The 27,086-nt window shown below is 50.4% G+C and overlaps 1 protein-coding gene across 1 annotated transcript in view; it reads left to right on the top strand.

Moving 5' to 3' along the window:
• The window catches only part of VAC14 (Vac14 homolog (S. cerevisiae)), a gene marked incomplete at its 5' end in the record, with an annotated part of 51,998 nt that overhangs the window by 3,127 nt on the left and 21,785 nt on the right, over positions 1–27,086 (top strand). The window contains 4 exons of the mRNA XM_010009704.1: positions 847–904; positions 7,316–7,460; positions 7,763–7,828; positions 16,956–17,106. Coding sequence (XP_010008006.1) covers positions 847–904; positions 7,316–7,460; positions 7,763–7,828; positions 16,956–17,106 — 420 coding nt within the window. The remainder of the gene's footprint in view (positions 1–846; positions 905–7,315; positions 7,461–7,762; positions 7,829–16,955; positions 17,107–27,086) is intronic.

Below are 27,086 nucleotides of genomic sequence, written 5' to 3'. Positions count from 1 at the left end.
GGAATGCTGGCCAAGTGGAGATGTCCTGAGTTGGACTCAGCCTTTTCTGTGCTTGTGTGGTATCTCTAGGCCTTGAAATCTGGACAGTAGAAGGCAGCTCTGCACTTCATTTATTTAATGAGTCTATTCTGAATGTAAAAGTTCAGTGAGTGGAAATGTGGCAGGAGATCTTGCAAGCTGTTTGAAACACAAATTTTTGTGGAATAACTAGTCCTAGTCATGTCAGATAATACTTATTATACATAATAATATACATATAATATCTATATGTCTATCTACTTAGATTAGATATTAGGAAGTTCTTCCCTGTAAAGGTCTTGAGGCCCTGGCACAGGTTGCCCAGAGAAGCTGTGGCTGCCCCATTCCTGGCAGTGCTCAAGGCCACCTTGAATGGGGCTTAGAGCAACCTCATCTAGTGGAAGGTATCGCTACCCATGGCAGGGAGTTGGAACTGGATGAGCTTTAAGGTCCCTTTCAACCCAAACCATCCTGTGGTTCTATGAAACCATTCTGAGATCCTTCTTTGAGAATGGCTGAAACCATCAGAAGGATGTTTGTGGGTCTCTGTTACAGAAGAGTGCCAGTTTTGGGCAGAGGTTTGAAGCTGTGCAGCCTGCATTTTGCCAGGTTAGTGCAGTCCTCTACCAGCTTCACCCAGTACCTCTGGCAGTCGAGAAGACTTTGACAAGGAGTGTTAAAGGCTTAGTGCAGGTAGAAGGGATCCTCAGGGTCCCCAGACTCTCAAATGGTGTCTGGTAATGTCTTTGCAGAAGATTATGCAGCTCTCCATGCTCTCTGCCTTCCCTGCCATCCCACTAACTGTGTCTCCTATGTATCTGCCCCCAGGCTTTCTGGATGTAGCCAGCAACTCCAGCTTCAGCAACAGTGTCTTGACAGTAACCAGGTAGGGTCTGTTTGTTGCTACAGAAGGGCTTGGGGAGAAGGGAAAGTTTCTCAGGGTGCAGACAGCAACTAACATAGCTTTGGGGAATGATGGTCTTGGCTGGAAAGCAGTTGGGGCTTTCTGGGCCACAGTGGGGTGGATGCTTTACAGGTGGCTGCTTCTCTCTGATGCACTTGCACCAAAATGTTTTAAATTTATGGTAAACTGTGGGGTTTGCTCCCTCAGGAGACCTTGCAAAGCCCCCTGGGGGGTCTGGTGAAGCAGCAGTGTCTGTGCACTCAGAATTTTGCACATTGCCTGTCTTCAAGTCCCCACTGTTGGGCACTCTGGCTTCAAGACAGGCTGAAGGTGGGGAGAAGGTGAAACATTGTTTTGGTTATGGCTTTTCTAGCTTGGCCAAAATAGGAGGCATTTGGTTCCCTCCTGCCTTTGCAGAGGAATGGTGGTAGAGGAACAGCGGTGTGTGGTCTCCTGGAGGCACAGTATCTCATCTGACTAATCACTCCTGCAAATACCTTTCTTCCCATCCAGCTATCAATGAGTCTGGAAGCAAATCCACCTACTCTTATATCACATTTACTTTCCTACTGCTGCCTGCAGTACTTTTCCTAAGAGGTGGTGATTTCCAACACTTTTATTGTGTTGATGCATGTATTTGGTTGTTGTTGTGGTTCCCAAAATAGGATCTGTTACTCTACCTGCATCCTACCAGTGAGGCTAATGCGTGATGCCCATCATAATGCATCCTATAGCAATGCAAGCATCAGCTTTTCATGTTGATGATCTGTATGTCAGTTCCATTTTTTTGCACTCCTGCAAAGCCCAGCTACTCCCTGGTCTTAATGATGCCCTTAATGTTTTCCTCTCTTGAAAGTACAGATCTTTTCACTTGCACCTGGATTTCATTTTATAGCTGCTAAATGGTTTTCCCTGGCTTTTCTGTGATTGCTGATCCATCCTGGCTCAGCCCTTAAAGTTTAGCAGGTGCTGAAGTGTGAGTGCATAGGACTGAAACTGGGAAGGGGAAGGAAAAGGAGAGGCATTGAGTCAGGAGGACAAGTGATAACTGTGGCTCTGACCTGAAGAAGTTGTGCCTGGAGAAGAGATGGAGGGAAGACCAAAGAGGGACAGAAGCAGGGAGAGCTGGAGTGACTTGGTCTTAGTGTCACCAAGAGCTGAGGGAAAAAACAGGGAAAACCACCCAGGACAGCAGGCAAGACCCTTTGCCTCTCTAAGAGACCTGGTTTTACAGAAGGGCTTGGTTTTGAGCCCTTCTAAGCCCTTTTAAAAAGGAGACTTCAGGTTTTATCCTGGGTTTTACCTGGTCTGAGGCCATCTTGTGGGACCTGTCTCCTGACCCTGCATCAGGACCTGAAACCTTTTTACCATGGCATCCACTGCGGGGTGATTGGCATGGTTTGGGGTCTGTTGGAGGCTGACAGGAGCTGTGGACATTAGCCCAGTGCTTCATCTATTGCTCAGGCTGCCTGGCTTGTCCCTGAAGCTGAGAGATGAGAGCTGGCACCAGCTGCAGCTGTAATTCACACCAGGGAGCAGGCAGCTGCATGCTGAATGCCCACTGGGTGTCATGACAGGACCACAAGAAACCATTGCATTGCTTTTAAAAGCTGGAAAGCCTGCAGACAGAGGAAGTTGAAGCTGCCTTTGAAGATGAAGTTACTCTTTGCTTGTGTTTTTGTTCATTCCCCCCTGCTTTCCCCAGTGGCCCAGCGCCAGGCATCCAGCTCTCACGCCCCCTTCTCCTGCCCTCCCCGCACTACTGAGGTCTGCAGAGGGATAGACTGCAGCAGTGGAGAGAGGAGGATCTCCATCAGCATGGGTGGAGGAGCTCACAGCCCAGTGTCTGCAGAGGGGTGTCTTCCATGAAGATACCATCCAAGAAGATGACAAGGCCTCAGTGCTTGTTACATGGATGCTGGGCATGTTACTGTGGCCACAAACTGACACACATAGTCCCCTTCCTCCTACCCCACTCCTAAAATGTGCTGTTGGCAGCCCAAAGCGCTTCCAGGGTAATTGCCAGCTTCACTTGAGGGGAGCTTCCTGGTGACATTTGCTAGAAAATGGGGGCTGTGTCTGAGCTAAGACAGAAACTGGCTCCTGGGAGAGCCTGGCTGCATGAGGCTGGAGATTTGGGGCTTCCCATGCAGGTAGAGGTCCCTGCTTCCAGCTTCTGCAAAAACTGTCACCAGAGGTGGACCAGACTGTGTTTCAGAGGCAGTGGAGCCTTCCTGTGGCCTAGCTGACCATGCTGTTGGTGTGATGGCTGATGTGAGTCCAGATCAGGAAGGGGAGGTGGAAGTGTGGCTGCTGGAGCAGAGCTCAGGCTTCCTTCCATCAGTTTGAGCTGCTGCAGGAGAAGATGCAGATGTCTGTCCTGCATCACTGGACCAAAGCAGCTAAAAAGTGCCTTTTAGGCTCTTGTAGCTGCATTATTGTTTCAGTACAAGACTTGGGCAGTTTGAAACAAGTTCCAAACCATGGATGGTCAGACATGGCTGGCAAGCAGCAGTCTGGGTTAGATGCATGGCAGTTGGACAAGGGTCCCTTACCAAGCTAGATAAGGGAGGTGGGGGCTCCTTTTGCGGTCCTTCTTGATACAAGGAAGGTTTCTTGTTTTGGGTGGTGTTCAGCAGCACATGGACACGTAAAGCTGCTTGTTGCTCTGCAGAAAGGCCAAAGATGCCCAAGGACGCATTTAAATCAGACTTTGAAATTGGGTAGTTAGACCTTAGTCCAAAGCCAAAATTGTTGCTGCTTGTCTCGTGCTGGAAGTTGCTGTAGCGCCATGCCCAGAGCCTGGTGCACCTTCAGCTTTCATCCAGTGAGATGGGGAGCTCGTCAAGGTGGTGAACACTTGGGTGGAGGCTAGGGATGGTGCTGGGTGCCCCACAGCAGCGGGGGAATGGTTGGCCGAAGGCAGCATATGCACCAAGCCTGCCTTGGAGTCCTGTCCTCCAGCAGCTTGTAGTGCTTCAGCCTTCAGGTTGAGGGTGTCCTCTCAGGAAGGCTCCTTCTGGCCCTCCTCTCCAGCCTGGAGCAAGGAGGTGGGTTCCCTTCACTGCTCCCACTGTGCCATTGGATAGATGAGCTGGAGGGGACCTTGGGCATGCTTGTCATGGGCTTGTTGGACTGCATGCCTCTGCCTAGGCCTTAACATCATTGCTTCTCTGGGAGATCAGCTTGTGCTGGTGCTGCAGGCACTTCCAGTCCTTGGAAACCACAGTAAGCAGAAGGAAGCCAAGAGCACCAAGAGAGTGATGGAGTATGAGAAAGCAACAGCTTGTGGGACTCATAGCAGGGAAGAGCTCTTTACCTCCTGGCCACTGGCTCGAGCCTGCTGAGCAGCACAGCTGCCAGCCCGTATGGGAGCTGCCCTTGTGACTTGGCTCACAATGAAAGAACCTGGCTATTTCCACCCTTGGCAAGGCCACTTCACTGGGCCTGCTTAAAGCCTAGAGACAGGCCTGGACCTTAACCTTGTCTGAAAATGGGGTCAGGAAAGCAGCTGGGCTGGGCAGGAGGCCAGGAGGAAGATGACATCTCAGGCATTGGCAGAGAAAAGGTGACTGCTGAGGAGAGAGATGGCAGAAGCCCTTGAAGAAAGGGGAAAAATGAGAAAATTAATTGATAAGGCACATGGGGTTAGAAACATCACGATGGGTTGAATGCAGTGGAAAAGTGAGCTCTGCTTCTGTGCTGAGGATTCTTTCTGAGATAGAGAGGGTGTACTGGGCAGTGGGTCTCCTGTCCCACCACTCAGCTTGAGCAAAGGGTACCAGTATCCAGAGGTGAGAGCCTGGTACAACCCCCATCATTGCTCAGCTCACTCTAAAAACATGTTCTTGCTATCACAGATGAACCACAAAGGTGGTGCCAGGGCCACATTCATCCTCTGGAGGAGAATCTGGGGTAGTGGGTTAGATGGAAGCAATTACATCTGACATCTGCCCTGCTGCAGATGCTGGTGTGGGAGCTGGCGTTGCAGCCCAGAGGATCACATTAGGGCAATGCCATTAGTGCTGCTCCCACTCTGTGCTGCTGAGGATTAGGGAGAGCAGGCACAAGCTGTGATCCTGCTTTAGAGCTGCAGCCACGGCAGCACTTTCCATGCTCAGCTGCTGCCTTCAGCCCTGGAAAGGTGGCAACCCATGCACTGCTCCATCTCAGGGGCAGAGGAGCATGGTTGGTGGAATATTTTTATCCAAATTTTATACGTTCATGAGACCTCTTGCCTTTCAGGATGGGTATCCTGGGTTTGTGCTGAGAAAACAAGCTGCTTCTCCACCAGCAACCTCCCTAAAAGGTTTATCTTGGCAGATGTGGGAAACGATGGCAGGCCAGGAGCTTTTTCCAGCACCATCCATTTTAGCAGGAGCTGAGCCTGGGGAGCTGCAGGGGGGTGATACATGGCATGGCTGAGGTCTGGCTCACTCAAGGTGGATGTTGGCTCTGCCTGACTACTGCCTCATGGGGAAGGGGTTTTCACAAGCAGTTTTGGCACAGTTGCTTGTGAAATGGCTTGTTGCTGTGCTGGAAGAAGTCCAGCATCCTTCTCTAATGGCACCATGGCAAACCGTGTCACCCTGAGCGCTCTTGACCTGCCTCACAGCAGCATGGACCTGGTGGATTTGACAGCATCAGGGCCACCTCTAAACCAGCTGGCTTCACACACTGCTTCTCTGTGCCTTCCTTTTGATCACTTCCCCCTGAAAACACGTGTTACCCTGACGAGTTTTTCCCATCCTGCACAGGCAATGCGTGTTTTGGCATGGATCAAGGATTCATGCTCCTCTTCCATCAGGAGCCCCATGTGGGTGGGTGGCAGGCTGTGCTGCTGCGGCAGGAGCTGGTTTTGCAGGAAAACCAGACACAGAGCTCCTTCAGGCTGGCTTTAGCAACATGAGACACTGCTCCCTTGGACATCTCTCCCAAACTCCCCCATGCTCTGAGCCCCTCCTTCCCCTTGGTTCTAAGCATTTGGCTGTTTGCAACATCAAAGCAAAACCTAGTCTAACTCAAAATGCAGTTTGCAGACCCTGGCATCTGTTCTGTGAGGCACATCAAGCAGTCAGATATCTCCAGGGCTGTGAGGGGCTGTAACCTCCTCCTTTCGCCCTTACAACGTGTGTCCTGGGGAAGATCAAATCCTAGCAAGCCGCAGCTCTACTTGCAAATTACACTGTGAGAAATCTGCCCCTTAGGATTTCTTATCAAAGGAGATGCAGAGCAGCTCTGTGCACTCTAGAAAAGTCATCAAGAATCTGGACCAGCCTTGAATAATTCAGTAGATTGGGTAGGACAGGAGTGACTTTGCTCTTCAGTACGGCTGCCTTTTGGAAGTCTGCTCCAACCATCTCTCTGTGCTGTTGAGGAGGTGGGAAACTATCAGGTAGACTTAAGGATCACAAGCAAGACAAAAAAAAAAGCCGTAACATGACCTCCTCTGTATTGCAGTCTCCTGGCCTGATACAGGTCCCAACTATTTGGGGGGAAAACTGGGGAGCAAGAACTAAGGGTCTGCAGCCTGATTGTGTTATAAAAGAGGCAATGTCCTGGTAAACTTGTTTGCTTTCGTTCCTGGTTGATGACCAAGGGTTATCCTCATCTTTTTTGGGATGGCGTTTGGGAAGTAAGATGATGTTCTTAAGGCAGCCTTGTAGCAGAGAGCTGCATCCCAAAAACACTGCCAGTCAGGGCACCATCTGCAGTCCCCAGCACCAGTCTGCTGGGATTAGCAGAAACTGGATGTCCTCACCGGGTGGGTGGCCCCAACTCATGGACTTTGAGGAGTTGTGGATTATTGTTCTCTGGAGATATCTGAGCTGGTCAAACTGGAGTTGGATTCTGAGCGCATTTCATGGATCTCTAGTCTTTGAACCCCAAACCTGGTGCCTGCAATAGGGACCAGTTTCCTCAGCACAGTCATGGTACTGGATTCATCTAGTGTGGTGTCTTACCATGCATAGGTACCAGTTGTTTTGAAAAGTGGTAAACCTTGAAACCTGGAAGACTTCTGATGTTTCCAAAGCAAGTTTTTGGTGTGGTGTTGTCTCTTGTTGTGCTTCCCCGTCTCATAGTGCCACATGGACAAACCTGGCCATGCCCAGCCATGACCCCCAGGCTTGCAAGCCTGGAGCTTGCTTCCTGGCTGTCATAACTCTTGAAGATATGAGCACAGTTGTGGATTTGCCGTGAGCAGATCTGGATACACAGAATAAGAAATGTGGGTGGCCAGGCTGAGTGGGGCGGGAAGAGGCCAAGGGGTAAGTTGAGCTTTCTCAGGTTTGAGATGTTTGGTGCAGCCTCTGGTGTGTTGTAGACCTCTCCACCATGGGAGGAGTGAGTTGGACATACAGCACTGAACCAGCCTCTCTCCTTTTCATGCAGCAGTGAGAGGATCCAGGTGACCCTGAACCTGGATGGAATAGTTCAGGTGCTAGACTGCCACCTTCATGACACATCCATTGGGATGATGACCAGAATTGCAGTCCTGAAATGGCTCTACCACTTGTACATCAAGACTCCTCGTAAGGTAGGTCAGGGACTCGGCCTGTGAGCCTTCTGCTTCCCCCATGGGACTGAGCTTGTCTGCTCCCAGCCTGCTTCATGCCTTCAAATTGGCTGTAATTATCTTGGTAACATTGCAACCAAGCGTCCTCCTGCGTTTTCTGAGAAGGCTTTGGTTGCTGGATACCCCGTAGCTTAAGGAAGAAGAGCTCTCCAGCTCAGATGGAAAATGCTGATGAAGCCCCAGCAGCCTCCCCAGGGCAAGGGATCCTGTGGCAGTGGGTGACCAGGCCTATAGGACTGATGCTATCCTTTTTCTGGTTCTAGATGTTCCGACACACCGACAGCCTCCTCCCCAACTTGCTGCGGACCCTCTCAGATGAGTCAGATGAGGTAAGTGCTGCAGCTGCTGCAGAAATCCTCCTGACAGCTTACCATCTCCGCATCCAGCTGGGCTTTGGGTTTTTGGGGTTGAACTGAGGGATTTTTTGAGGCTTGGCCAGTGTTGGGAATGCAGAGCCCGCAGGTAGCTGCCTGGCTGAAAGCCCTGTGGTCTCTTTTAGACTGGCGTGTTTGGGACCCTTCTCCATCTCTGAAAATTGATCCTTCAAAGCCAACTTTTAAAACGCCTTTTTGCCTGTCTGGGAAGAGAGCTGGGACTGTAGGTCCCTAGTGCTGGTGTCTTTCTCTGGGTTGTGGTCAGATCTTTGGTGAGTGGGAATTCAGGCACCTCGCAGCATCTCTGTAGAGATGTGTGGGAGACTGTGTCCAGTCAGCACTGCAAAATCAGAGTTGTGAGGAGATTAAGCTGGCAGGGCAGCATCAGTATTGCCTGGTGGGGCTGCAGTAGGTGCACAGTAGCATCAACATCAACCTTCCAGTACCTAAAGGAGTCTAAAAGAAATGAGGAGCTTGGCTTTTTTGCAAGGGGCAGGGCAAGGGGGACTGGCTTTAAACTGACAGAAGGGAGATTTAGATGAGAGAGGAAAAATTCTTCCCTGTGAGAAGTGAGGTGAGGCCCTGTCACAGGTTGCCCAGAGAAGCTGTGGCTGCCCCATCCCTGGCAGTGTTCAAGGCCAGCTTGGATGGGGCTTGGAGCAACCTGGTCTAGTGGAAGGTGTCCTTGCCCATGGTAGGGCATTGGAATTGGATGAGCTTTAACATCCCTTCCTACACTATTCCATGATGCTATGATCATGTTGGCTCGTTTTGGAAGCGAGCAAAGAAAATCAGGCAGCAGTGAGTGAGCCAGCTTGCTTTGACTTCGCTCTCCTGCCTGTGCCTTGCTCTCCCAGGGCAGTGTTCTTCGTCTCCAAGGCTGCTCCCTTCTTGAGGTGCTGCACCATTTTCCCATTTCCTTGTCTTTCTTCCTCACCTCTCTTTTCTGGTTCCAGTCATCTAAATTTTGGCGTCTTTGGCATCTTCTCCCCCTCTCCGTTGCACCCTGGAGCATTTCTAGTGTTTGATTGGAAGCTGGCAGCTTCAGCATGGGCAGTGGTAGCACTTCTACTGTCAGCTGGTTACTTCTTTCCTAGACCTGTGAATGCTTCTGTTTGGTTTCTCAGCCCTGACCTTCCTCATGGGCTAAAAATCACACACTATATGCTTTGCCTTACGTGCTTAGGGCATTAGAGCCCAACCCCACAATAAATCCCATGTGTGAGGGGGTCATTAAGAGAAGAGGGAAGGGAATGACTTGCAAAGGCAAGCAACTGCTTGGTCATTTTCCATACCCTGCTGCTTACCATGCAGACCTCTCCAAAAGAGTCCCCAAGCACACATCTGCCTTTGCAAGGCTCTAGAAAGCTTGCATCTTGGAGATAGTCCCTCCAGCTTAGCAGGAGATCACAGTGACTCATGTTGCAATTACACTGCTTATTAATATTTGAAAAAAAGCAGTGAAGAAAGGACCCTGGTGATGCATTTCGTCCATGTGACATAACTGGGAATGGCTCAAAAGTAATTTTAAGCTGATTTATTTAATCCTGTCTTCTATTTATTTAAATGTTTGGCTCTCCTGTATTTTTTTAAAGGAAATCCATAGACAAGTCAATCCACTGAACACCACTGCTCAGCTGGCTCCCAACCAGATCTGCTGCTCTCTGCAGAGGAAATGGAAATGGCTGAAAGAGTAGGGGTTTGGAGCTGAGTGTTTTGGGGAATGATGAGGAGAGATGGAGGCAGCTAACCTGCAGTGTCAGTGCCTACTAGAAAAGGGGATGCAGGGTGCTCTCTTAGCCATTAGTCCCTGCTCAATACAGTATTCGTATTCATATATGTATTGTTCTGGAGTAGATTCCTGGATTGGGATTCCCCAGGAGCTCTTGGCTAACAGGCTGGGGATCACAGGGTTGGTGTGGGGTCCTGTGTGAGCTAACCTATCAGCTCCTGATGAGGAAGCATTTCCTTCCCCTTCCCAGGTAAGGCTCTGTGTGTTGTATGGTGTAGCACAAGGGGTACACACATCTTCAGGGTTTTTTTTTGCTGTCTTCATCCTGCAGTGCTGCCTTCCCCAAGGGAATCCATCTGGGCAGTGGTATCAGTCCCATCTTTCTTCCCAGCAAAGTTCAACATCCTTTTGCAGTGCCTGTGGATCTCCTGTCCCTCGTGCACAGTTTGGAGGCTTACTGTTGCTCTCCTAATGTGCTCTGAAGCTATCCTGGAGTGGTAGTTTCTCATTAGTTCATTACCAAAGGAGAATCTGGCTTTGGAGGGTCAGTGCTAGTCAGGGCTTTGCATCATGCTGAAAGGCTGTGCTCTGGCAACTTATTTTTAAGGTCTGGCCTTGTTGAGCTGCTCTGAGTCTCTCTGTGTGCTTGCCATCAGTCAAGCCCAAAGCGAGGAAAGACTTGAGCTGAATGGAGCTGGATCCATGCCCTTTAAGTTGTCATGCCTGTTTATCATTCGAGTAGCACAAGATGTTACACCATCTCCACCATGCTGAACAGAGGCCAGAATCTAACAATGCGTCTGTGGTATCCTGAGTCATCTCTGCTTTCTCTCCTGTTCCCCTTACTACCCAGTTCTCCTGCTCCAGTAAAGAAATGGTCAAGAGACCTAGTTAAGAGTCACAAAGGCAGCACAGAGAAGTTGGAGCAAGCAGTTCCCTTTGATGTGTAGACAAGTCAGGATACAGGATTCCTGGCTGTCAGATGCTGTACTGCTGCACTGGGTCACCTCATGCTGGTTCCTGTGCTTCCCCAGCAGGGAGATGCTCCACCCTGCATTTGAGACCTGGTTTTGAAAGCAATCTTTAAAAGCCCTGTTTAAAATTTGATGTGCTTAAAAACTTCCTCACAGTTCCAAGACCAACAGGATCAGGCTGGGAGAGGGGTTTTCTGCACAAGCTGCTCCTGTTGTTGGTTTGAGTCTCACTGCCCAGACACCTGGTTGAAGAATGGATATTAGAAAAGGTGAAATGTTAAACCCCAAGCACTCTTTGGGAGCAGTGGGTTAGACCTTTCCACCCACAGGTTAAAAGCACAGCTGCTTGTAGGCAGTGCTGAAAAGAAGACCTGTTCTTTGGGTTATCTCCCTCTGCAAGCTCCTAATGCAAAGGCAGCTTCTGAGGTAGTTGCTCAGTTCCCTGGGTCTTCCCATCTGGACCCAGGTGCTGAGTTCTGGCGGACACAACCGGCAGTGAGGGCATCTCTGCGAAAACTATGGAGCACTGATGCTGCTGGTTTCTTCCTTTACTTTGTTTGCCTTTCTCTGGCTCCAAAATGGAGTAGTTTCTGTACAGCTGAATGTGTTCCTGTTTGCTTATCTGCTCCTCTCAATCTTCCTGGGGGTTGGAGTTGTGCTGGGACTTCTGTCTGACTCATGCAGGAACAACGGGTAAGGTGAAGCTGGTGTCTGATGTGAAGCAGGGTAGACTCCAGCTTCCTCTCAGTTCTGCTAACATGAAAACCTACCTGTGTTTCTGCAGTGGCCAGGCAAGGCTTTGGATACAGGAAGAAGATTCAAATGATTTTTTAACTTGCTTTTTGCAGCTGTATCATAGAATCATAGAATGGGTTGGGTTGGAAAGGACCTTAAGATAATCTAGTTCCAATCCCCTGCCATGAGTAGGGACACCTTCCACTAGACCAGGTTGAAACTTCCTAGGTTTCTCTTAGAGCATCCTTCAGAAGTCTGCTCCTAGCACTGTAGAAGAGTTGGTACTCTTCCCTCATGAGGATTAGCTGAGCCTGGGCTACCACTGCCTGTGCAGGTAGTGATGGACTTGAACGTCTATGTGACCTTCAAGCCAACTTCTCCATGACAAGCTGAAATATTTTGCCCCTCTCTTGGGTTTCCAGTATTAAACTAGGAGAAGAGGAACCCCAGGTGGGGTGGAATACTCATATTCATCTCTCTTCTTTGCTGTTATCTCCTACACCCCTCCTGCGTGTCCCGCTGCAGCACTGCAAGGTTTTGAAGCCCAGGTCTCTTCCCTGCTCTCTAAGCTCTGCTGTTACACTGAGTCCTGCCAAACTTCTCTCATCGCTACCAATTCCCAGTACAGTGAAGCTGAACAAAAGCTTGTGCGAAAGCAAATAGCCATCTTAGCATGGTTTGGTTTGGAGCTTTGCACTGTTGGTTTTAGAGCCACTGTACTCTAATCCACCATGGCCAAAATAGTGTGACCCCATGGAAAGTAAGGGTGTAAACTAAAGACTGCAAAGAATTCTCATATACATGTGCCTGGCTTTAATTTGAATTTCTTTTGGTGGTAAAGCTTCTCTGGGTTGGGCCTGAAAGCTACAAGATACCAAAGCAGGGAGGCTGCTTGTTTTGAAAAGGGAAGTTACACTGGGGGTGAGTTTAGGACTGAAATGATGGGATGTAGAGAGAGGTATGTAATTGCAGTTGGATGGTGGAAAATGTGGTCAGCCCAGCTTGCCATACATGGAAGCACCCCATAAGCAGAAGTCTTAGAGCAGGGTGGAGTGATGCTTTCTCCAAGGCATTGTGAGGGCACTGGGTTGAAAGATAATCTCTGCACTATATCATGCAGGAATAGGAAGTTTCTTGGGGGGAGTGTGATTCACAGGGAGCTTCTTGGCTCAGCACCAGTTCCAGACCGTAATGGCATGGCTTGCTTGTACATACGCATATACAGTTTGTGTGTATATCAAAAAACTAGTGGTAAGCAGGCAGCCTGGGCTTGAGGTAGTGCCTGGAGCATTCCTGGCTGAAATCATGGAGCAGATTAAACCCATCTGCCACAGAGGACAGGCAATCCTGGCTTAGGAAGCTGGCTCAGTGTGAGGGGAGACAGTGTAGGATGCAGGATTTGGTGAGCTTGGCTTTGGATGGCTGGCTTCTCAGGGTACAGAGGGAGATGCTGGATGGGAGACAGGTAGCAAAAAAACCAAACCCTTTATGTATTATTAGCTCTGGGACTCTTTGAGTGCTGAATTTGAAGGGGTTGCAGGTATCCGACCCTGCACAGTGTGCCTGCAGGGATGTTCCAGGGCAGCTCCGGCTTCCTCCAGCCCCACCCACTGGCTGGACCTTGTCCTGTCTCCTTCCCTATCCTCTAATGCATGAAGAAATACCTCCTAGGGGGGATTTGTGAAAGCAGAAGGGAAGACAGTGAGTTATCAAGTTGGTTTCAGGTGGTTGTTGCTGTATTACCAAATGACCCACCTCCTCCAGTGCCTGCTATATTTCCTGATGGTGTGAGAATGTATTAGCATGACCTGGCAGGATTTTCCCTGGGGAAGAAAGGGGAGGAGAAGACCCCAGCCCCACTGCCTTCTCTCTGCCCCTGGCCACAGATTGAAATCCGGTGGCTGTAAAGGGGAAAAAAAAGGTCATGGCAAGAGCAGAGGATAAAAGTTGCTGTGCTGGGGACCTGAAAAGAGGTCTGGTTAAATCGGTGTGGGAAGATTAATGGTAGTTTTTCTGTCTTTAAAGCTTGTGGAGGCAGGGGGGACACAAGTTTGCTTTTCCCACTGTGTGTGCCTCAGGCTTGGCCAGCCTCGCTGCTGGCTGCTCTTGGCCCTGGGGCTGTCTGCCCGTGATCAACTACCCTCCCCTGGCTATGGCTAAAAGGTTTGAAAGGAGGAAAAAGAAATATAAAACATAACAAGTGAAGTCCTCTGGGGCAGCCTCGGTGTACACTGCTGCAGCAAGGGACTGCATTTCAGTGGTGGAGCAGGAGGAAGCATCCAGCAACATCCTCGGCTCTCCTGGTCACCACCAGGTCACTCCTGCACCATTGCCAGTCTGGTAATACTGTGGGCTTTTCTACAGCCTTCCTGATCTAAGGCGACTGATCCCCCTTGAAGAAGTGCTTTGTAGCCCTAAACCTTCTTGGTTTCCATCTCAGTAGCACAATCAGCTGAATTCCTATCTTCTTTTTGGCAAGAATACCCTTGCCCCTGGTATTGTGTGCCCCATTTTATTAACCAGGGAATCCCCACCCTCTGGGACATTGCCATAAATACCGGTAAGGACAGCATCTTCAGGAGCTCAGTCTATATCCTTGCCCTCATCTGTGCCCCAGGATCTGCTGCTGCAGCCCCCATGTGCTGCAGAGTGCTGAGTCTTGCTCCACAGAGGTCTGTAGCAGATTTGGGATCACCTCCCCTTCCTTTACTACATTCCAGGCCAGCCCAGTGTTTCGGCCAGAGGTAAACTCTCCCCGAGGAGCATCAAGGCAATGCTTTGCATGCAGGAAGTGCATCCCATCCAGCATGCACCATTCAGGTACTGCTTTTCCCCTGCACCGTTGCCAGCAGAGCTGGTCTTGGCTCCGTTCAACCAGAACAAGAGCAAATTAACCTGACCTAGATCTGGAGAAGCTAAGGAGAGACTGGCTGGTTTGTGTGACCTTAAAATTCCTGCTCTGGAGGCAATACAGGGAGAAATCTTGCCTATTCCCAGCAAGGAGAAAAGTGCTTATTTGTAATAGCTTATAACTGACTGATAACCTGCTCCTCATCCCTCAGCTGTGCAAAGAGCTCCATCCCAGTGCTGGGTATGGCTTATGATGTTGGCCAGGTTTCCCCATCCATTGTGATGCTGCTTTCCTTGCTCCTTCCAATTAAGGAAGCCTGGAGCAGGGGCATGGCACCTTTACGTCTCATCACCACCAGGAAAACCTCCTTGGTGGCAGCTCCTCTGGCCTGGTCATTGGGATCATGCCCTTGCCCGGTAGCTGGGAATGGCTCCAGCCCTTGTGCTCCAGCACTGCTGGGTCCGACAGCTGCTGGGCTCCTGACGGATGGGACCAGCTTGCTCCTGGCGCAGCCAGCCCGTTGCTATGGCAATGGCAGGATATTGCTTTCTTACAGCCTCCTAGGTTGCACAAAGCCAGCTGCCAGCTCCAGCTCTGCTTAGCGCAGGGATGTGCAGTGCATACCAAGCACTCCTGGCTTTCCTTCATTGCTGGCTGGTAACCCACTCCAGAGCATGCAGGGAAGGAGCAGCAGGAGCCAGAGCTCCCTGCCTCTTTCCCATGGCTGGAAAACCCCAGGCCTTTATGCCTACCTGCTCTTCCTCTTCCTCCAGATGCTCCTGGATGGGAGCATCCCTCCTGCTTATTTCCTCCATGCTTTCCAATTGCCAAATTCAGTCCATGCTGCTTTTTCCACTTCCTGCTTGTGACCTACATGCTGGCTTTGGGGGACTCCCCTTAACCTCTACAAAGCTCAAGAGGTCCAGCCATGCCCTCAGCATGTCACTGCTGCCAGGCAGCCTGCCTGGAGCATCCTAAGCCCAAGCAGCATCTCAGATAAGGCTCTGGGAGATTGGATTAAGGATCCAGCCTCACAGAATAAGACAGGGCTTTATATGCTTTGGAAGGCAGCAGGGATGATTTGTGCCCAGCCCAGGGTCTTGTTCCTGGTGCCTGATGCTGCTGGTGAAGTTTAAGCTGAATGATAGCCCAAGTGCTGGCCTGGATGGGGGAATCAGGGCAGCAGGATGGCAGTCACAAGTGGCTGGATCATGCCATACATCAGCCGCAATATGGCTTTGGCTCCTGGTTGTGTTGGGTTCAGCAAAATCGGTAGCGTGAATGAGACTCCAGCTCTCACGAGCCCTGATAGCCAAGCCCTGAGTCACTTTTTAGAGTTTTAGCCAAAGACACTGAGACTTGGAAACCTTTATGAGACATAATTTAATGCCTTTCCCTGCTCCAAGGCTGCAAGTTGTGCTAAGCCCACATGATTAGCCACTAGAGAATCTACATCAGGCTTCAGGAGACCAGGCATCATGAGATTTGCTCAGGGACATCCTCTGCTTGGAATGAAACACCACCAGCATTGCTTTATCTGAGCCACTGATGAGACCAAGGTCCTTCCTCTGCCAGGGACCACAGGCTCCCTTCCCTGGAAGAGGATGAAGGCTGGTGATGGCAGTGACCTCCTGTGCTAGCCATAAGGTCCCATCCTTGGCAGCACGACAGAGGTGCCGTATTCTTCATTGACAGCAGTGCAAGTTCTTGTTGTCTTACTTTATTTCCTCCCCTAGGAGCTGTAGGCTGGGACTCCATTGTGTTTATAGGCACGGGGTCTTCTCAAGCATGTGGGAGCCTTGTGGAGCACCATGACTGCACCAGCACCCAGGCCTCAACAGCATGATGCCTGCTCAAAAACCTCTTTCTGATTCAGGGGTCATGGGTCATGTTTTCAAGTTCTCCATGATCAAAAAAAAAAAAAAAAAAAGATGTAATTAGATTTTTTTTCTCAAGGTTAAGGGGTTTTTTAGTAACTCAGCAGCTAAAACTCCCGTATAACTGCAGCTCCTCAGAAAGACGCCTTGTGAGAGCATGTGGAAACCTAGGACACTGTGCTGGTTGGCAAAGGGCGGTTGGGGAAGTGCTGTGCTAGATGCTGATGAGTTAGACATAGCAGTCACCAATTTTGGCAGCCTTTCTGCTGTGCACAGCTCTGCCACACTCAGAGCATCGGGAACGTCTGATGGAACATTTAGACGCAAGGACATTTGAATGAAGGGAGACCCAAAATAGCCTGAAACATGAGAAGGGTTGAGGACAACAGAAAAAAACCAACCCACCCTGTAATAACTTGGCCAGAAATGCTATATATAGATTAATTCAGTGACTTCTGGAAGGAAAGAGCTATGAAAGCCAAATGGCAGCTCAGCCAGCTCTGGAATGCTGCTGTGAAAAGGGTGAGCTGAGGCGTGGGGGCAGGCAGACTGGTGTGTGCCCCCAAGAGCATCCTCATGCTTTTGCTGGTTTTATCCCAAACCTGGGGTTATGAAGGGGAGGGGGAAAGCAAAACCCAGACCTCCTTGAAGTGGGAAGAGGGAGAAGCAAGCCCTGCTCCTGATTGTGCACATTGGTTTGATTTCACAACTCTCTTTTTTCCCTCTCCTTTTCTCTATCCTGCCCTATCCCCTCTGCAATCATTTGAAACTTCCACGTGGAACTTCACAGGTAGCCTTCTTTTCCCTACCCTTTTCCTGATGTGCTGGGATTTGGGGTTTGCTTCCCGTCTTACTGTTTCCAGCCATGAGTTTGGACAGGAAAGCTCACCCCATGCTGTCCATCTCTTCACAGGTAATCCTGAAGGACCTGGAAGTGCTGGCTGAGATTGCATCTTCCCCAGCGGGACAGACAGATGGTCATGGTCCTTCTGACAGCTCCGATGCACAACCCAGCCTGGTGGAGCTTCAGGTCCCGGACAGGGCTGGCCAGCTGAGCTCCTCTGGTGAGTGACCACATGCCCTGGGCTCCCTTGATGCACCATGGTACTGGTCAGATTTGCTTGGGCAGAAGGAGAAGACTCTACTGCAGTAGTAGATCAGTAGATCCATCCCCACCCAGCATAGCTTTGGGATCAAGTCTGCCATGGTGCAGACCAGGGCACTGCTTTTATTATTGGTGCTCTTTCCTCTAGCTCATGTTTTGGGGATTTAGGACTCTGTTTAGTGGCAGGATGCTACAGAGGATGGTGTGGAGGGATCATAGAATCCCAGACTGATTTGGGTTGGAAGGGACCTTAAAGCTCACCCAATTCCAACCCCCTGCCACAGGCGGGGGCACCTTCCATTAGACCAGGTTGCTCCAAGCCCCTGTGTCCAACCTGGCCTTGAACACTGCCAGGGATGAGGCAGCCACAGCTTCTCTGGGCAACCTGTGCCAGGGCCTCAGCACCCTCACAGGGAAGAACTTCTTCATAAGATGTTATCTCAATCTCCCCTCTGTCAGTTTAAAGCCATTCCCCCTTGTCCTGTCACTACATGCCGTTGTAAGAAGTCCTTCTCCAGTGTCGTTATTGTCTTATTCTTAGGAGACCTTGGGTGCTAGCCTCCTCTCTCCTTGTTAAAGCCCTCAGAGCCCTAAATTCAGTCCAGGATGGGATGCTGGCTGCAAGCTCAGGTGTCCAAAGCCCACACAGATCTGCAGAGGATTCGGCCTGTTCAGATCATGTTGCCTGTGCAAGGCTGCCTACGTCTACTGTGAACTGCTTCGTTGCTCAGAGTGTCTGGCAGGGCAATTATCCCAGCACATTGGGAAGTTTTTTCCATCTTCCCTTGTCTGTGGCTCATCCTTTGCAGTTGCCTGGCTTCCCCTTCTCCTCTGCTGCTGTTATTTAAGGGCGTCCCTGTTGTACTCCCCAGGCCAGGTTATCCCAGCCAAAAGCACGTTTCATGTCAGCTTTGGATTGCACCCCAAGCATGGAGCCAAGGCTGCATCTCCCTGTGGAGCATGCTGCCATGGGGCCTTGCTAAATCACCCCTGGAGAGGGAAGCTTTGCTTTCTGTTCCCCAGGCTTTGTTTTCTCTGAAGATCCCAGATCACTCACCCCTCCCCAAGCTTAGGAATGCACTAGCAGCCAGCTTAGGTTTTTGCTTGCTTAGTGTGGGGTTGTAGGCTTTTTTGCAGATCTACCTGTTTCATGCTGGCAGCTTTAGCTCTGCCATGGAGGAGTGAAGGCTGCAATGTTGATGACGTCCCCAAGGCCTCTGCATGTCTCATCTATCCTGCCAGTGTCAGAAGTGAGACTGCCTGGGTGGACCAGCTCCTGCAGCACTGGCCAAGTAGTTGAGGAGCTGCAGTTCAGCTCACGCTTATGGTTGTCTGAGGTTTCCTTCCTTGTGGATGATCTAAAAATAGCATGTGGATGGCATGGATCTGAACAGCTGCCATGGCCCCTGTTAGCTATCTGGAAGAGCAACTTGGCTTCACATATTCAATAGTAATATCTGAAAAGTCTGGCTCCCCCCACACTGAGCAGATCTGCTGGACCCAGAGTTCCCATTGCCTCAGTTTGGGGCATCTTGACCCCACACAGGTTGTAAAGCACTCTGGCTTCCTCACCTGCTTTCCTCTTCCTTGTAATGCACCAGCATTGTTTCTTTGGGAATTTATTTGAGGCTGAGCTTTGCAGGGTCATTGGCTTTCACCCAAAGGCAGACGGTTTTGGGGAGGGAAAAAGGAGCTGGTTCACTGGCCTTGGATGTTTAATGTGGCCCTGGTCCTGTCTGGCTCTGACCACCCAGAGCTGAGACTGGATCGGCTGCTGGGCTTGGGCTTATATAGGAATTGAAGTGTCACAGCTGGGCCGGGAGCCTCCTGGATTATGCCTGGGAGGCTCTTGGAAAAGACTTTTTGTCAGAGGGTTGTTGGGGGTTTTGGAGCTAGTGGCAATTCCTCCATCTGTGCATGGTCTGAGGGTAGTGATGTACGATGGGAGCAAGTGAATCCAAGCTCTGCCCTGCAGGCTGATGTGTCTGTGAGTACAGCCCTTCCCAGGCAAGAATCAGAAGGTGCTGGTACCAACGAGAGGGTGTACCCCTTTCTGAGGTCACTGGTTTTGTACTGGGATGAATGGGAGTGTTCCCCAGGCACACCTCCCCAGCGAGTACACCTTGGCTCAGACAGTGTTTTCTTGGCAGTAGGATGCTATTGCACCATTGCAGGGTACCAGCACTTCTCTCCATTCCCTTCATCCCACTTTAAACCGAGATACCATGGGAGCTGGTAGTGGGAGGAGAGCTGCTGAGCCATGTGAGGTCCTCTCCTCTCCAGTCTCTGAGGCCCACCCAAGAGTGCAGTTGGTAAACAAGCATGGACGTTCCTTAAAATCCTTGAGCTCACAGCAGGTTTCCATGCCGCACTCTCCATCTCAGCACGCCAGGCTTTGCCACCCAAGCGGTGAGGGCAGGAGAAAAGGTGGAAGGGGCTGGTGCCCCTGTCATCTTCCCTCACTTCCTCTCACTCCCTTTCTTCCCTTGGGATGTGTTTGTGCAGTTGTTTCCCTGCCATTGAGTTCAGTTTCCTTCAGATGCTGTTTGATTAGTCAGGAAAGCCATGTCCCACTTCCGCAGCCCGTTCCCAGCTCCAGTTTGTATTTAGCTGCTTTGTTCTCCAGTTATGTAAGGTCAGCTGCCCTTGATACCTTCTCCAACAAAATGAACTGGGGCCAGCACCTCCTGGGAGACCCAACATTGCTCCTCGCGACCTGCTCCGGCTGCCCTGGGAGAGGGTGGCTGGCTGTTGGCCTCCATCAGTTTCTCATTGGTTATCTTCTGCCTGCTTTTCAGGGACCAGGTCTGTAGGGCTGTGCCCAAGAGCTCCCCAGTCTTTGGGGTGATGATCAAAATTCCTGTCTGGTTTGTATGATGGCAAAGCTGCCTGCCAACCCTGTAGGAGTTGGGACAAGTAGCAGATGACCTAAGAGTGGCTGTCACCAAGGCCAGCAGGTCACAAGAGGGGATTCTCCCCCTCTGCTTCTCTCCGGGGAGACCCTCCCCTGCAGTCCTGCGTCTAGCTCTGGAACAACACCACAAGAGGGACATGGAGCTGTTGGAGTGAGTCCAGAGGAGGCCACGGGGATGCTGCGAGGGCTGTAGCAGCTCTGCTTGGAGACAGGCTGAGAGAGCTGGGCTTGTTCAGCCTGGAGAAGAGAAGGCTCCAGGAAACTTTAGAGCAGCTTCCAGTGCCTGAAAGGGGTTTATAAGGAAGATGGGACAGATTTGTTAGCAGGGTTTGTAGCAACAGGACAAGGGATGATGGTTTTAAATTAAAAGAGGGAGATTCAGACTAGTACAAGGAAGAAATGTTTTACAATGAGGGTGAAACACTGCACCAGATTGCCCAGGGGTGGTAGATGCCCCACCCTGTGGAAGCATTCAAGGTCAGACTGGACAGGGCTCTGAGCAATCAGATCTAGTTGAAGGTGTCCCTGCTTGTTGCAGGAGTCTTGGACTAGATGACCTTTAGAAGTCCCTTCCAGCCCAGATCATTCTAGGATTCTATGACAGCATAGGTGTAAACCCTCGAGCCTGGTCTCCAGCTCTGCTCTGCATGGGAGGAGGAAACCCTCTCCAAAAGGATGCCGATACCATCTGCTGCCTCATACAGGGTAGCTCTTGCACATACCTCTTCCTTCCTTTCTCCACAGCTTTGTAAGGAGAGGTGGTTACAGCCTTTTGTTTTGCAGGAGGCACTTTCCTCCTGCTCGGTCCAGTCTTTCCCACCCGGCTTCCTGACGGAGATGGTGGTGATGGTGGCATACCCTCTGAGTACCTCATGCTATATGATGTTTACTGGGAGGCTGACTCTGTACCTGGGTGTGCTAACGTGCCTGAGGTCACTGGTCTCCAACAGCAGTCCATGAATATCCCAGGAGTCAGTGGACTACTCCAGAGGAGACTGCTAAATGTCCCTAAGAAATGTAGTGTGTTGAGTTCTGACTTGCTGTATCCCTGCAGGAGAAGAGGCAGTGCTCCAGAGCCTGGACCAAACTTGAGATGTTCTGTGAAGGGGGTTTCCTAATTGACAGCTTTTTGAGGGGTTTTGTTCTCAATGAGCCAATCCACTCCCTTTACGTTGCCTTTCGCTTTGTTTGTGTAATCACAGATCTGCAGAGGTGGCAGTGTAGGACGAGGCCCCACCTCTAGACAGTCTGTAAAATGTTAGGGTGGGCTCTGAAAACATGAAGCGAGAGTCTCTAGACTGCAGGGATCTGTGAAGGGTAGGAGAGAAAAGGTGGCCCCTTGTCAGATGGCTCAGATTTGCTAAATTGGCTGGATAAAAGTGAAACTTCTCCTTACACATCCTCTCCACAAAAGGCCAGGAGACAGCTGGCATCACACCATGGACCACTCACTCTTGAAGGAGCCAGTTTCTAACAGCTTTTGCAGGATCAAGAGTGGAGAAGCCAGGTGGGTACAAGAGGAGAGTCCTGTTGCTCCTGAGTACTCTGAGCTCAATGCTCCGGTTTCCTGATGCTTGGTGGCTTTACCATCCTCTTCCCTGCTGGCATGGAGCTGAACAGGAGGGTTGACTTTCAAAAGTGCTTTTCTGCCTCTTGGAGAGGAGCGGAATTAGAACAAAAGGGTGATTTGTTTCTTTTCTGGGATGTTCTGCCACAGCAGTGCTGGGATGCTGTGGACAACCTCGGGAGAGGCCATCCAGACTATAGCTGTAACTCATATGGGATGCTTTCAGGTATCAATCTCTCCTGAGATGATTACAGCACATGGCGGGCCAAAAGCATTGAGGATTCCCAAATAAAAGCTGGAATTACAGTCTGTAGGGGCTGATGCAGAATTGAAATTGTAGGTAAGGTCACTCCTAGCCAAGCATATACCCCTTGTATAGTTACTTTGCTGGGCTGCCTCAATTTCCCCAGGATGTTGCAAGGAATTTGAAGAGTGATGTGAGGAATGAGATGAAAACCATAAAACCAGGAAAATGAAGGAATATTGGTGCAGAAATAGTCCGACAAAGCCCATTGCTGCTTGTTCTTGTTTGCAGGTTCTCTTCCATATGCTTCACCTTTCCATGCAGTAGCCTCAGCCCAATCTAAACTTGCCACCAAGCATAACCAGTCATATTTTTGAAGCTCTGCTGGGTATTTTCTTCTCCTGTATGTTATCTCAGCTATAACCCTACTGCATTTTTGCTTATTGATTTACCTCAACAAAGAAAAATGAGCAGTAGTGGTCTGCTAACCTTCCTAGGAAGCATGATCGTTGCCTGCTGCCTTTTTCCAAGGCAGGCACAAGTACAGACCCCCACTCTTTTGGGGTGAGGGGACCCCACTGATCCTGATTCACAGTTTGGTGAATCCCAAACTGTGTTAAGTGGGGGGATCCAGAGGATCAGTGCAGCAAAAACCTCATTTGGCATCAAAATACTTATCTTGGCCTGTTGGGGAGGACCCCCTTGCTGGCAAGAGGCTGAAGCCTTGGGAATTGCAAACCCATGACTCTTTAGACAGTTAGGAAGGGGAGTGTTCAGGCAGCCCTGCAAAAGCAGGCTGAGCACAGCCTCTGACCATGCAATCCAGAATTTCAATGGGTTTACTTCCTCAGCAGCGTCCTGTGCTCCAGAGAGGGGAGAGAGGAGGTTTTGCAGAGCCCAGCTGAGCTGCCAAGGCATTCACATCTGTTTCCAGCTACACCCTGTGCTGGGTTTTTGGGAAGTGGGAGGGGAAAAGATTTGCCTTTTTTACAGCTCTATTTTTATCCTACTCCATGAGGCTTCACCGCCCTGTGTTTGTAATAGCTGAAATTCAAAACATCCTGGGGAAAGCTGCCCAGGAAGGGGGGAGATGCTGCGTGGATTCCCACGTCGCCGCCCGGGGTTTCTCCAAGCACCATTTGGCAGAGCCAAGCCCCACACAGGTTGAAGGCTCATGCACCATCTCTAGTTGCTGCTGGGTTTATCCTAGTTGCTCCCAAAGGAGCTGAGAGAGATTGTTCTCTGGGCTGAACTGGAAACATGATGCGCGGGTGGGAAGGATGCTTGGCCCCACCAGCTCTTAGCTTCCCCTCCCTATATCCGAGCTGAAATTGCTTCAATTAGGGATTGTGGTAAATCATTTTAGCTTAAACCACTGCAAATTCCTGTGTGGATACTCTAACCAGCTTACCCAGCTTTAGCTTGCTTCAGAAAGGAATCAGTTCTGGTCCAATCTTACTTAAATTTGGTTTAAATGGAGTTAAGCAAGTCCACGCTGGTTTTAATTAAGACCAGTTTGAAACCAATTATGGTAAATAAATGGAAGTTGCATTTTATGCCAGCGTGAAGTTCGTCACTTTGTGGTTTAGGTAGAAAAATCCAAGTTTATGTCAGAGTCTGTCAGGCGCCCATGGAGCAATTTGGGAACACTTTGGCCACTGTAGGTCTTGAGATGGCTCAGCCCATCAAGCAGCCAGATGGCAGAATGTTCCAGGCTGCTGTACAATACATATTTATAAGGGTCTTAACATAGATCCCTAATTGCCTGTCTCAGTTGATTTATAGCATGTCCACATGAGTAATGGGAACGGCACGAACTGCCAGTGAGCACTTGTGATGAAACAGGGCTTTTGGCAGATATTCGCTGTGCTTGAGTCCCATGGGTGAAGGGGACTGGTGGTGGTGCTGGTTGTGATCCAAGAAGCAGTAGCTTGACTGGGAAGGGATTTGTTATCCTGGCATCCTGGGATCATAGAATTGTTGATGGTTGGATTGGAAGGGACCATAAAGCTCATCGAATTCCAACCCCGTGCCATGGGCAGGAACACCTTCCACTAGACCAGGTTGCTCCAAGCCCTGTCCAACCTGACCTTGAACACTGCTAGGGGTGGGCCAGCCACAGCTTCTCTGGGCAACCTGTGTCAGGGCCTCAGCACCCTCACAAGGAAGAACTTCTGCCTAAGATCTCATCTCTGTCAGTTTAAAGCCATTCCCCCTTGCCCTTTCCCTTCAGGCCCTCATCAAAAGCCCCTCTCCAGATTTCTTGTGAGCCCCTTCAGTCAGTGGATCTCCTCTAAAGTCTCCTCAGACTGATCCCATACGGATCCCATGAGGAGATGCGCAGATCTCGGGAAGGCAGAGGCAAGCCCGGCACTGCCTTTCCTTGTACAGCTCTGGAGGTGCTCTAAGGTCTCCTCCTCTTCTCCAGGCCTTACAAGCCCAGCTCTCTCAGCCTGCCTCCAAGCAGAGGGGCTCCAGCCCTTGGAACATCTCCATGGCCTTTCAACTCACTCCAACAGCTCCACATCCTTCTTGTGGTGTTGCCCCAGAGCTGGAGGCAGGATTGCAGGGGGGGTTCTCCCCACAGAGGAGCAGAGGGGGAGAATCCCCTCCCTTGACCTGCTAGCAGGAGGATGCTCTAGTTGTTGACAAGGTTCCTGGCTGTATGGTCACTTAGGTCACAGAACTGCAGTTTCCCTGTGCCTTTTGTAGCTGTTTCTGCCAGCTCTTGTTTCACTGCTCTGATGTTCCTGTGGGCCCAAAATTCCCATTTGTTCCTATTATAGTGGATATCTGGGCTGAGTTTCATTATTCCGAGCAGGGATCTTTCTTCTTCCAGCTCCCTGTTCCATTCTAGATTAAAAAAAACAGGCAGCAGAGCCATGATGTGCTACCAGCCCCAGTCTGGGTATGTTAACAGCCAATCTGCCAGGTTACGGATCTGCAAAGTCATGCTTCAGGGAAAGGGGGAGAGGTGCAAGCTTCAGTTAATTAAGCAGTTTTCCTAACACTTCTCTCTGCTTGTCTCTCGTGCTTCATAGAAACACTTGACAAGCTGCTCCTCTGGTTCTGTCGAGCCGGGGATGCTGCTGTACTTTGCTCCAGGGTACGCCAGGAAGGCAAACAAAGTGCCAGCCACTTCCCAGACATCCTGTAAACACAGAGCAAACAGGAAGTTTGGAGGATTGGGAGGTTTTGCAAGAGAAGTGTTCTGCCTGCTTGGAAGAAGTATTGCCCTTTTCAACTTGAACTGAGGTTTGGGTGAGCCTTTTGCAGCCTGGGAGACTCCTGCAGGCCGGTTTCTCACCCCCAGCATTACCCATGGAGAGCACTTGGAAGGCTGCTCCAGTGAGTGTGCTATGATGGAAACCTTACCTAGGGACATGGAGTGGGAAGTGGCCCACTGGTTGCCAGGTGGGCAAGGAGCAGAGAAATGATCCCTTTGGAGTTTGGTCTCAATGCTTCCAGAGGCAAAGGATGATGATGGATCAGTTTCCTGGGGTGGGCAGACTATCATAGCTTTTTCTTCTCCCAAAAAACCAGGGATGAGACTTGTTTTTGTCATCTCTGTGTCCCAGTCCCTCCTTGCTTCCTGACCACTGCCCAGCTTCCTCCAGGCTGGGCAGGAGGATTGGTGATTTGGTAGTGAGTTGATGGAAGAAATCAGCAAGACTGGAGGTTGGTTGTCCTGTAGATAGCAGTCAGGATCTGATTTCCAAAGTGATTCTGGCTTTTTTGGATACTTGGGTGATCTGGAGGGTCCGTCTGAGTCTCCAGTATGAGATGCAGGAGATGCTGGATCACGTCAGGAGCACACATTTGAGGGTTCTTCTGGCTGGTTTGTCTTGCACTGGCATTCCCGGGCTCCTGGATTTTGTCCAGTGCACATCACTGCCAGCACCCCAGCAACAGGAATGATGGACCTTCCAGGGAGGAGAGAAATTGCTGCCACCTCCTGTTTTTCTCTTGGGATGTGTTTTAGGATATGTAGAGGCTTGGGCTGTCACTGGAAGATGTGCGAGGCTGTGGTAAGGTGCAATGCTGGCTGTGCAGAGGGAGTGCTGGGCAGGAGCTGCTGCCTGTGCTCCTGCCAGGATACATCAACCGTGGCAGCAATGTCCTTGTTGCTGGAGGGGGCGGGTCACAGAGCCAATTTTGAGGGTCTTGAGGAGGGAGAGACTCACAGATAAGACCTTCCCCTTGACAAGCTACAGCGCTGGGGCATTACTAGCTGGTGGGGATGAAGGTGTGCTGCTGAATCTTGGGTTGCAGCACAGCTCTGGTTTGAATGCCTCAGCACTGCGGACAAAATAGGCAAAAAAATATCACTTTTGCAGCTTTGAAAGGCAGTTTCCATCTGCTCTTCACCTCTCCCCACCAGAAAGAAAACCAGAGCTTGCTTTTGAGGCTCTGCCCACGGCAGATACAAGGCTGAGGGGCAGGCAGGCATCATGGGCTGCTCCATGTCCCCTTGCCCAGACCACATCTCTTCCAACCTGCTTCTGAGCAGCTGTAGTGAGGACATGTGGGGCATAACTGTATTTTCACACCAGGTGCTCCCTGCCTCTGAACAAACACACCTTTGTTTTGGAGCACATCGGCTCAGATCCTCATTTCTTTTTGCCCAGATCATCTTTCCCACAGCTGAGGGGAAACACAATGCTACAGCAAACACTTGTGCTCTGGGAGATGCCTACTTCAAAGCCCAGCTTGAGGTTTCAGATGTACCAAGAGGGGGTGAACATACGACTCTGGTGGAGAGGAGACCCCATGTTCTGGTCCAGATGATCCACTATTACATTTTCCTTTTTCTTTGGCTGTGTTCTGTTGGATGCTAAATCCAAACCAGGAAAAGCTGCCCTGCCTGTACCTGTATCAGCGGGACAGGCAGGGTGGAAAACAGCCCAGTGGCTTTTTAGTTAGCTTTCCTGGGCTTTGGCAGCTTGATTGCATCCTTAATTGGCTGTTCCATGCTCTGCTGAGCCTCGGCAGAAGCAGACAACATACATAAGTCAAACTCTACAGGTTTCCATCGCTGAGTTGATGGAAATTCTGGCTGTTCTTGGGATGGAGGGAATAGCCTGGAGGTGCTCCTATTTGCTGGCTTCCCTCCTCACCACAGTTAGATGTGATCTTTCTGAAGGACAAATTAAGGGAGAGAGCTCCCCTTGTTGCAAAGTCACCTTTAGAACTGCCTCTGCAAACATTTGCTCT

This window comes from Nestor notabilis, unplaced genomic scaffold (assembly GCF_000696875.1).
Source record: "Nestor notabilis isolate BGI_N333 unplaced genomic scaffold, ASM69687v1 scaffold30192, whole genome shotgun sequence".
Lineage (NCBI taxonomy): Eukaryota > Metazoa > Chordata > Aves > Psittaciformes > Psittacidae > Nestor > Nestor notabilis.
The sequence above is the reverse complement of the archived record's forward strand: the minus strand, read 5'-3'. Positions and strand labels throughout refer to the sequence as shown.